The sequence below is a fragment of the Uranotaenia lowii genome, chromosome 2 (genome assembly GCF_029784155.1).
Source record: "Uranotaenia lowii strain MFRU-FL chromosome 2, ASM2978415v1, whole genome shotgun sequence".
NCBI classification, from domain to species: Eukaryota; Metazoa; Arthropoda; class Insecta; order Diptera; family Culicidae; genus Uranotaenia; species Uranotaenia lowii.
Window position 1 is genome coordinate 50,864 of NC_073692.1, and position 11,640 is coordinate 62,503.

The 11,640-nt window shown below is 40.1% G+C and overlaps 1 protein-coding gene and 1 long non-coding RNA gene across 2 annotated transcripts; both read left to right on the forward strand.

The window, feature by feature from the left end:
• Positions 1-1,601: 1,601 nt before the first annotated feature.
• LOC129747938 (uncharacterized) lies at positions 1,602-7,330 on the forward strand. Its single transcript, XM_055742367.1, has 3 exons — positions 1,602-2,897; positions 3,315-3,477; positions 7,241-7,330. The coding sequence occupies exons 1-3, from the start codon at positions 2,812-2,814 to the stop codon at positions 7,328-7,330; spliced, it is 339 nt and encodes a 112-aa protein (XP_055598342.1). The 5' UTR covers positions 1,602-2,811.
• Positions 7,331-10,889: 3,559 nt separating this feature from the next.
• Positions 10,890-11,335, forward strand: LOC129741567 (uncharacterized). Its single transcript, XR_008736457.1, has 2 exons — positions 10,890-11,017; positions 11,082-11,335. It is a non-coding gene; the product is annotated as an uncharacterized LOC129741567 (long non-coding RNA).
• The last annotated feature ends 305 nt before the right edge of the window (positions 11,336-11,640 follow it).

An 11,640-nucleotide genomic window follows, 5' to 3' on the forward strand; every position in this document is an offset into this window, starting at 1 on the left:
TACAATGATTAAACTATCCTACTCTAGATTTGAAAACAGATTTCGAAATATTAGAATCAAATTCACTAACAACTTCATCAAATCTAGCACAACATACATCTAAATAGTTGTTTTGGCCGTATTAATTCGACGATTCGACGAGAGTCATAGCAATTCCTGGGATCCGGTAGTTCATAGAGGAGCATTAAATGGCAGTAGTGATAACAGTTCTGGACATTTACGTTATTATGCAAGATGTCGAAAATGAAGAGTCGTTGTAAGAAAACGCGCTTTGCTGCCAGCAGCGTCGGTAGATTTAGTAGCAAGCAGCGTTGTTCGTAAGGCGGAAGTTCAAGGGCGTCGTTCCAAGGTAGGTGGCGTAGAGCGTATCTGACGAAGCATCGTTGTACTCTCTCTACTTTTTTTTCGATTGCCCACCTTATATGGTGCCTGAATTTGCACTCCAAATTCGGGAATGCTACGCACAAGAGCACAATACAGTATTTCAGACTGTAGAAGTCACTAAAAAAGTGCGTGTTCCATCGTATGAAGCTTAGAACCGTGAAACTTTTGGCTACTGTCGTGCAAATATGCTAGGAAAAGTTTAGCTTGTTGTCTAAAGTGATACCAAGGTCTTTGACGACCGATGTGCGATTCAAGTTAGACAAGTTGACAATTTGTAGTCATGCTGTTTTGATGGCACCAATCAAGGAGACAGTCAATATCCTTTTGGAGAGCTCAGCAGTCGACTAACGAAGAAATTGTTTGGAAAATATTGAGGTCGTCGGCGTACAGCAGTTTTTCTGACTCAAGAGTAGCATTCAAATCGTTGATGGAGAGGAGTCAAGAGGTCCCAAGTGACTTCCCTGAGGCACTCCCAAGGTAATTTTGAAAGGTGTCGAGTAAACAGAGCCCAGACGTACGAAAGCAGTTCGGCCTACGAGATACGAGTTTAATTTAAGCCATGCAAAGGTTATCTAGAAGCAAATGCGAGTTTTTTTTTATTGAATTCGCTCAATAGATGTTTCATGCGGGTAGAGTAAATTTTATGGTTCGGGCGATAATAACCAGTTCTAGGCTTACTATGACTTGAAAAGTCTATTGCTCTAAAAAATGTGGACGGCTGAAAGATTGCTGAATCTTTCAGATGACTTCATGATAAGTTTTATTTCATTAATTTTCTAAATATTTTTTCGATAAAAATACCTCAACTGCATATCAACTATGTGTCTAGTATCGATTGTTGTTTACTGAATGAGCATACATGTAAACCTGCAGATGTGATTTATTAATTAAACCACCTAAACAGATTTTTTCTACGATTTCAACCAGATGTTAAATACAGTCAGGCCATAAAAAGCGTAGTTGACGTGCTCGCTCAAACTTACCCCACCCCACAGTGCCCTACATAGTGTTATTGATAATGACACGTGTGACATAAATCTACCAGATGAGCACAATAAAAAAAAATCTCAGCAGACAACCAGGTCATGATTTTCAAACGATTCAAAACTTCGGAAACAAACCGTAATTTTCCAATCTCATCAAACCACCCTAGCGCAGCTCTCGCAGGATAAAAAGGATATCGTGACGACGAGGAGGGTTGTTTGGACGTTGTTTCTTTCCATCGAAAGGCACACACATCCAGGGGTGACGGCACAACTGAAGGGTGCGCGGATTCTCTTGCCTGCCTGCCTGCCTGCCTTCAGATTCGCGTGAAGTAACATACATACACAACTGCCTGCCAGAGATCCTGTGCCTAGCGAAGGCGATACCCTGGGTGTGTACGGAACAGAGGAAGATGTTCGGTGGGCCGCCACCGGGTGGGAATTGTTGATTTTTTCGCGACTCTTTTTCACCAAATGTAATGGTTTTCAGTTCTAGTTGTGTGGAGTTTGTGATTACTGGTCCTACCGACTGACTGGAAAAAACTAAAACGCTGTTCGATATTGAACCAGTGCCGTGTTACAGTCTGTGGAAAACAGTGCGGAATGATAAACATATAATATATGTTAGCTAAAAAATGGAAAAAAGAGGCGTACAAGAGCGCCAGACAGCGTGAAATTTTCGTTATCACTTTAATGGTCCAATTTGTTTTCTAGCGGCATGACACGTTGAGTTTGGGGTTTCAAAAATTTTTCATGGGCTCACTTTGATGGAAATCACTCGGAGGAATGTGGAAGGGCTGTTTTCACATCCACAGAATGGCCATGTTGATTCTAACGTGACCTACTGCGATTAGTCATATTCAGATCGCACCTAGTAGAGCTTGCTACTCGATTTATGGTTATTTCTCTGATATCGATAATCGTGCATGAAAACTGAGCAAAGCAGGCGTGCTGTGTAAAAAGTTTTAAAGTTTGCAATTTTGTAGAAAAAAAATACTAGTGACTGAACGAGTACCAGTGTTGTGATGACTATTATCGGGTGTACATTCAAGGACTCTGCCGTGAACAGTGACAGAAAAAGTTGGCAAACATGTTGTGAATTCTGATGATATCCTTTCAACCAGGACTATTGCAAACAAATAGTTACATAAGATCCTACTTGCTAATGTGTTTGCACTACTAAAACGCAAACGACAATTGCACCCAACATCCGCCCACTTTTGTCCCTGATTGCAACATCGTAACCATCACGCTTGCCGTCTATCTCGAATACCTACATTAGAAAACGGAAGAAATAGACAGATTACACGCACTCAGAAATCTTTTACGACAAAATCAAATTCTAAAAGTAGTATAAAATCCTAACAAACTGTACGGGAGACCAGGCAAGACATAAGAGAGTGCACCACACCGCCTCCATATAAATAATTGAAATGCATCGATCATGAGATTCCCCAAGGTATCGCCGAAAAAGTGTTTCTTTCTTATTTTATGTTTCGCCGTTCTGGTGCTGCTGGTGTTTAACCTTAGGTAAGTTAGTTTCACATCTGGTGTTCTTATTCATAAGGTGAACACATCCCTCCCCAAGTCACATTTCCCCAAAACTTCTTCCAATCCTTGTAGTGATTATTAATAATTTAACTTTCGGTGACACGGACAATTACGGACGTCAGTGGCTATAGCCATAGGCGTCGGTGTTGTATGGGTATCGATTTTCCAAATCACAACCCACTTTTGCACCTTCTGTATTAAAGAAAAAAATTACATCGTGAAATCAACCCCCCAACAACATTCTGCTGATGACTGATTGAGGTGACCCTAAACACTGCCATGGAGCCCCAAGCAAAACCAACCCTTACTTATCGCGAGCAAGAAACTAAATTTCCCTTTTTTCTCCCCCAATTTGTTTTCGGTTCATCGATGGTCCGTGGTCGTTGGAAACACTAGGGAGTTGGGCAGCAAATCTTCACATGTCGCTTACATTAGCAGCAGTAGCAGCATCAGCAGCAGCAGTAGCGGTAGCAACAACCGAAATAACTACATCAACAATAACCGAGATGAGTATCAGCTGTCCGAGTATCACAATCCGGGCCACGGCGGCAAAGATGAGGTGGGTTGTTGTTGAAAATTCAACTAGAATTAGTGTAAATCTGTCGTCCAAGCTGCATTCATTCTTTCAACAACATGTGCGCAATTATACGCGTTGTATGCTGGAATTGTTCATTCGAGCCTAAAGTGTGTTGCGAATGTTGATCATTTTAATCGTGAGGAACAGATTTTGTACATTAATTTAATTTTGGTCATACTGCGTTTGGAAATTTTCCTGTGAGAAAAAAAAAGTTAGGCACAATTTTCCCGCTTGTTTGGATAACGTGCCGTTATTAAGCCTATCCCTTTTCTGATACCTGATAATCAATCATTGATAACTGATTATCTAACCAACCTACATAAAAAAACTGATTTTGAATCTATTTATTTATTCTAATGTATTCCTCCATTCAATAAAGCATTCAGGAATTACCAAAAAAAATACTTTTAAACAAACAACGCTTTTTAAAAATAAAATTCTGCCATTTTTAGAAAACTAAAAAAATTGTAATATTCTATAATTTCTCCAAAAGTACGCAAATTTCTTTAATGCATATATTCCTACAGTTAGTCACAAAATTGATTTTGTTTTCTTTATTTCTGAATTAAAACGGAAAAGAAAACCAGCTTTTGTCATTCTTATAGCAAAATTCTTCATCTTTTCAACCAACTATTGCTTACAAGCCCATATATGGTCTCGAAGTTTTTTTAAAAAAATTTTTAAGCTTTATTCAGTATTTTAAAAGATTTCTAACAATTTTATTGTATCAAAACTATAATTATCAATTATAAAATGTAAAAAAAAATATCTCAAACGTTATACTTTCTAAACAATTAAAACTTAAGTTTTTTTTGTAACAACTTCTAAATTAGAGATAAATAAAGTTCTCTTAATTTACAACATTTTTTTCTAAACAATAATTCACGCAGTTGAACTGGTGAGAAGTAAAAAACGTTTTGACTACAACTTTAATGAATAATCAAAAAACACCATAAAAGATGTTTGTAGAATTTACCGTACAGTACAAGTTTTTCCTAAGAAGCACAAAAATCAGTAGAAAGAACAGAAAAATAGTGAAAATTATTAAAATTAAGCAACGTCTATGACCACTAAACCGCTGCAAGCTTTGTATGGAACATTTCAAATTGATAAATTTATACACCACCAATAACTTTTTATACTTTTTTACGATTAAAAAAAATCTGTTCAATATTGGAAGCTTTAGCCCTGATTCAGCGCAACTATACGGTTTTAATTTTGTTTTGAAATTTATATGACAGAACCAGATTTTTCGTTCAAAAACCACTACATTTTATGTCAACCAATTTTGACCCTTTGTACCTACCCCAAAAAAAATTAACCACGTGTTGGACTGTTTAGATAAATGCGCTTATGGGACATCCATTTATAACGTAACGCTCCTAGGGGGAGAGGGAGTAAGCTCAAGCGTTACGAATTGTGACATAGGGGAGGGTGGGAGGTATGCTCTGTAACCAACGGACTAGCCTACTGCTCAGCGGAGCAAGAACCCCCCTCTAGCCTCAGGGTCGGCACTCGTAAAAGGAATCGCGGAATCAAGGAAACACTTTAGATCGGTTAAGAGAACTCCCACTTTATTTTCCCGAAAACGTAAAGCACTAACGTGACACTAGGCGAATGGCTTTGTGGTGGTTCACTTCCCCGATATGAGGGTTTTCCCCAAGGAATTTAAATGGTCCTACCTCGTGTTGCGGTGGTGACAATGGTGCCGTGACGGTGTTGTGGGTTGGCTTCGGCTCGATAACCTTCTCGCGTCTTCCCGACGGCTGGTGACAGGGATCCAAGGATCTCTTGGTGGGTTGTAGCGACGACGGACGAAGCACGCTGGGTATCGGCTGGTAGTTCACGACCTTTCGCAGTTTAGGTGTAGCGGATTGGTGGTTCCCTGGATGGCGACCTCAAGGGCAAACCTTCGGTGGATCGACCGGTGGAGCTGATGTTGTTGTTCAGCCAAAAATTACGGGGTCCTAAGGCACATGATGGGATACGGAAATGGATTAGTCGGACGCCGGGTACGGGGTTCAAAATGGCGGTTACCTGGTTAAAAGGTGTGTCCCAGATAACTTGCTGGTTTGCCTACTAGCTTTGTGCGGTTGTGTGGTATGGTGAAGTCGACGTCTCGAGCTTGCGGATCCAAATGAGCCTATTTCTTAGCAAGGCTATTGACCCCGTACTCCGGTCATAGACATTTGAGGTCCGTCCAGTAATTCCTCCCATCATGTCCTGTTACGCTTCGATGCGTTAGCGTTACCGTTACCATAACGCGTCCTTCAGCTCCACCTGGTGTCGACTAGCGCTCTGTTGACCTGATCACGCTGCCTCTACGCGTTCGGTATCTTGGAGTGGTCATTCTCCGTTCCTCCCCAAAGCACCTCCTTGAATCTTGATGGTGTTTTTCGCAATTTAAACTATGATTCTCACTTCACTAAACGGTAAACTAACGCACTGGTTACAGCTCATCGTTACGTAACGATTCTTCCTTTATTTTATTTTTATTTTAATCGCAGCTATTTTGATGTCATGCAATTTTTGCAGGGGAACGATGAGCAAACCAAATTTGTTAAATTTGTAAGCTTCAACAGCTTCAAAGCCGCAGCCCGTGGCTTAAAAATAGCCTTCAAGTCTTCTAAGCCAGCAGGCATGAGATCGAATCGAATCCCGGTCACGGCATACATAGTACACTTTTTGAAGGTTGGTGGTTTCAGCATTTGTAAGATGCTAAGCCATCATATCTTCGCAAGATGTACCCTTCGATTTAAGAAAAAGGATTCTAACATCAAGTGCCATTGAGATCCTGTATGTATTTGGGTTCGTTAAAAAAAACATGATTTTAGCTATTTTGTATCTTTTCTTGTTATAAAAGATTCTGAGAGAGACTTCTTAGGCTGATGTCAAGCTGAGGCGACAAGCAGCGCAACGCGTTCACACGACATACCTGCTCTCATTTGATCTCCATGGAAAAAGCGCAGACCTGTCAAGCTGAGCGCATTGGAAAGCGCGACAAAGCTGATGCCAGGGCGTTTTGAACCGCGACAGGTAGAAAATCCAATGGGAATGTTGTTTTTCTCGGTTAAAAGCAGTGATTTCGGGTTTTAACCACAATAGTTCGTAGATCCATCCAAATTTGTGATAATAAACTAAATAATATCTGAATCGACGAGAAAATTTTCATAAATTCTCGGCAACTCGGAATAAGACAATCAAGAAGTGTTTACAGAGAGTTACCATCAAGTCTGTTTAATAAAGTCGGGTCGAAATAGACCAAAACAAGTATAAATGAATTGACAGTTCATCACCTGTCTCTGTCTAATGGACTTCGATCGATTTCTACAAGGTCGAAAAGAATCCTGCGGCTGAGCTAGATCGGGTTTGACTAGTTTTAACTTGCTTCATTAAACAACAACCCGACTAGTTTCGACTAAAACATTGGCTCATTGAACAACTACCAGTTAAACCAACTTATAATTTAGATTGAACGAAGCTATTATTGAGTATTAAGAAGCGGTCCGGACAGATATTAACTTAATTTATTTTGTTGTATGTATTTTGGAGATTAAAATAAAAAAAAATAAAGGGGAGGGGGTATTTATCAGCGTTACGTAATTTTCAGAGGGAGGTGCATCGCAGCGTTACGATTTGTGACACACGGGGGGAGGGGGTCAAAAAAGAGCTTTTTTGTTTACGTTATTAATGTATGCCACCTTGTTCTTAATGAAGACTAACTAACAAGTGAAAATTTCATTAGATCTCCCTAGCAACTGAAAGTCAAGGCTACCTTAATATAATTCGCTCCCTCGGTAGCATCTCCCCTTTTGGAGTCAACGGCAGTCCTTGAACGGTGTAGGATGACTCCATCGACGGGGAGCATCCAAGTAGTGTGCGTCCGGTCCACAGTTCGGTGCCCAGTGGACAAAAGTCCAAAATTTTAGTTTATCAAACATTAAATTCAACTTTACCAATCAATTGGAAAGAGGTTGAAGCTTCATGAACGAACATCCTTTTGACATAATTTTGCTTCCTTCACGCGCAGCATTTGTTCAAAGTCGATGCATTAAGAAGGCAAGGACAAATTTTTTTTTCGAAAACTCACACTTTTTTGAAACCTTTGTTTACCGTTGACAAGTTTCGCAGCAAATTCAAATTCTTCGTTCTACAAGTTGAAGATTGAACATCAACGCGTGTCGTATTGTGTTTTTTACTGAGAAAAAATCGTTTTGGTCTTACAGCTACCTTTTAATTTACCATTATTTTTGTAAGTTTCATCAACAAAAATTGCTCAACTTCAGCTAGTCAGAACAAATTCGCGTCACTAGACGTCACTACCATTTTATATTCAAATGCAAGGGAATTTCATCCTGAAAACCACTATGCTTGCTGAATTGCGTTTTTTTGCGCTAACAGAGATGTGAGCAATTTACGAAGGGTCATTTCTAGACCACAGGAATGAAATTTCTTCGAAAAAGAACCGTTGTGGTAAAACGAAAAACCGAAATAAAGTGAATTTTTCTTATTGAACTTATCAGTAATATATTTGTAATAAAGATTTTGAATAAAAATGGTTTTTTGATATGGTTTTGGCTTTGAAATCTCATTGAAAAATTATATGAATCTTGTGGTTTGAATTTTGAAATATTTTGACCTAAGATGAAGCATACATCGGCAAAGTTCCCATGAATTCCATAATCGCTTGAAAAGGAAATTGTTGTATTCAGTTATTTTCCATGTGTTACATTATCAATACCAAACATAATCGTACATTAGAGCAAATATTTGACAGATACAAAGAATCTTCTATAAGAAAGATTGAAAATCTTCATAATATTGGTTTTTGAGCCATGGATTTTACGGCTTGAAAAATCCAAATTGAGAAGAAACTTTCAAAACACAGTTTTTCTGACGTACTTTCAAAAAATGAACATTTAAACAAATATTTTATCGAATTAAAACTTTTTCCGACTTTTGTCCATCGGCTCTATGGGATCACCGCACTGTGCGGTCCCTTGATCGAAGCTACAAAAATAAGGCATCATCTTCTGCGTAGCCGGAGGCCATGGGTACACCGCGAACGTGTGTAGGATACCCCACCGCCGGGGAGTATTCGAGTAGCGCCGCTTCCTAAGAGAGAAACTGCGGGAATAAGACTATACCTTCCTCGTAGCGGACCTCACAGGAAGAGGGTTAACCACTGTTAGGGGATACCCACGGGTAGAGAGGTTCTCGCGTCGAGCCTCTTGAGTCGGTGTAGGATGTCGTCACTGTCAGGAGACATCCAAGTTGTAGCGTTCGAAGTCCGGAATGTGTGCCGTGACAAGCGCGAGTCTAGGACAAGGCCGTGACAAGCGCGAGTCTAGGAGTCTAGGAGTCTCCCGATCTGGCAAACGACGGGCAGAAAAAGAACACCAAAATCCTTGGTTTGCCAGCCAAAGGGATAAAAGAAGACCGGGCTGTTGAGTAGTGTGCGTCCGACCCCACGGTTTGAAGCTACAAAGGTAAGGCAACAACTTCTGCGTAGCGGATGCCGTGGGTACGCCGCGTTCGTGCGTAGGATGCTCCACCTTCGGGGAGTATCCGAGTAGTGCGGTTCCCAACGACCGAAGCTGCGTTGATAAGACTTGACCTTCTTCGCTGTGGAAATCATTGGGAAAGGGTTAGTCCACGATCGAAGAATTTCCGCGGGTAGAGCTCTCGACGCCGGGTAAGCCATTCGTGTCGGAGTAGGATGACATCTTCTTCGGGAATCATCCCGACTCGTGCTCTGACGGGCGCGAGTCTGGCTTAAGCTGCTTTCGATCGGCACACTACGGGCATAAAGGTGGCAAACCTCGAATCCGGGAGATAAGAGGTCGGGCTTCGAGTCGTTAGAGAAGAGGTCAGACCTCGAATGTTCAGGACGAGAGGTTTATGTGGTCAACCCTGAGTCTTTATGATAAGAGGTCGGGTCTGAGGTCGCAAGAGGAGAGATCAGGCCTTTAATCAACAAGAGGAGGGGTATAACTGGTTACTTCAAGTCATTACGAGGAGAGATCAGAATCGTGCCTTGAATCGTTTGAGGATAAGACAACCTCGAGTCGATGCGAGGAGGGGTCGGATCTCGAGTCATAAGAGGGGAGTTCAGACTTCGAATCGTAAGGTGGAAAGATTTTGCTGAGTGGTCTCGCTAATGAGTGTTGCATTGGAGCGCACTAGCGCGAATAGACCTCCCACTATTGAAGCACTAGGTATGTGGCCCCAGGTGGAGTTTACCTCCTACTGTATATACGGAGTATAGCATGAGTCTTCCCATTGTACCCATGGACCTAGAGTAGCAAACTACGCGGTGGTACGCGGTGGTTCGCCGTGGCCTGGAATACAATCCGTAAACCGAGAATTATCACCTGGGTAACAGACGGACCATCGGCTGACTGCCACGGCTGTGGGGTTGCTTGAAATGGAAATTTTTTCAGCACTGACACAGCTTGAGCACTTTCATACTTTGTTTTCGATGTCGTTGTTGTTTTGGGGCCAGAAAACGATGCCTCGATCAGTGGCTTTTTATTGCTTGATTCCGGAATGACCCTGATGAATTTGCTTCAGGGTCCGTTTCTGGAAACTCTTCGGAATAACGACTCGATCCATCATCATCACGCAACCGCCAACCAATGAGTAGAGTCTCGACGGCCATGAAAATGGTCTCACCTCATTCTCGGAAATTGCTTCACTTCGCGCTTGCCTAACAAGCCAAATCTGCAATTTTTGACTAATTTTTATTTAATTCATTTCATTCTACTCATACAAAAAAATAAGGATTTAAAATCAGCAAAAAAAAATATATATATAATTTCAAGCCTGTCTCTGTTTCCTGGATGAATAAATATGCAAAATGTTATGTTTCCTCATAGTACATGGAAAATAATAGGTATTGCGCTTAACCTCACTTGTACACAGCATGCTTGCATACTAACAAAAACAGTTATGAAAACTTGGCGTTTTATATGAAATGGCAATAAAAATTATTATTTTCTCAATCGATAGGAATTCAATTCTTTTGAAAAGGGCTTCAAATTGAGGATTAATTTTTCAGGCTCATTATTTTTTGCGTTGGATTTTTGGATCTGAACCATACACGCAAAATAATTTTCACTTTAAAAGTAAGTGACATCTGTACACAGCAAAAAATTTCTAAAAGTACACGGAATCTAAAACACGATTGATCTATTTTTTCTTGAGTGTAATTACAAAAAGATGTAATTTTAAACTTCTTTCGATGTAATATTAGTCTATTTTCCAAAACTGAATAGAAATAAACTGTTTTGATTTAATTTTACATTGCATCATGCAAAAATCAACCGGTCAATGAAATTTATATCACAAACAGTGTAAAATTATATCTGTTTGATTTAAAATTGAATGCAAATATTTAAATTGTGTCTTTTTATATTTCAAGTTAGTTTGCGCGTCGGGCACAAAGTAAATAAGTCGGAAAATTATTCGGAAATGAGTCATTCAAAGGCGTAGCTACAGGAGCACTTTAAGAGGCTTAGTAGTAAGTATATAAGACGTGAAATGAAGAATATGGTTGAAACTGATTAGTTTTCTTTCCATTATAGCAAGGTCAGATTTTTCGCAGCGGCTGATATCCGGCCAGTGATTATCCGGAGAAACTTTTGTCAGAACAATTCAAGTGTGCAGGATGCTGACCGAAAAATTATGATTTCCGGAACCATTCGAGGATGCTGATCATGCTGATTCGAAAAACATCCCCGTGCTGGGAGTCATCGGATGCAACAACAATTCCAGCCTGACGCTTTCCGAATGGTGTTTTTTATGTTCAGTTTTGGAAATAAATGTGAATTAAAAATGATACATGCGGCGTATTTATTCAAGACAAAAGCAAAACCCTTAATATGTAGAACAAATATCAATATTTACGATAATAAATTTTAAAATTTACATCCCTGTGTATTTTTACACGACGGCTTTTGTGATCCAATCTAGTGCATTGATTTCGATCTAAATTTACACGCCTCAAAAATTACATCCTCGGAAAAAATACACCGTGATAGAATTTTACATCAAAATCGATGTTCCGTTTTCGTGCATCGTTTTCGATCTAAATTTACACGAATTTTTCTTGCTGTGTAGTAAATTCGCGCCATACGTAATTTC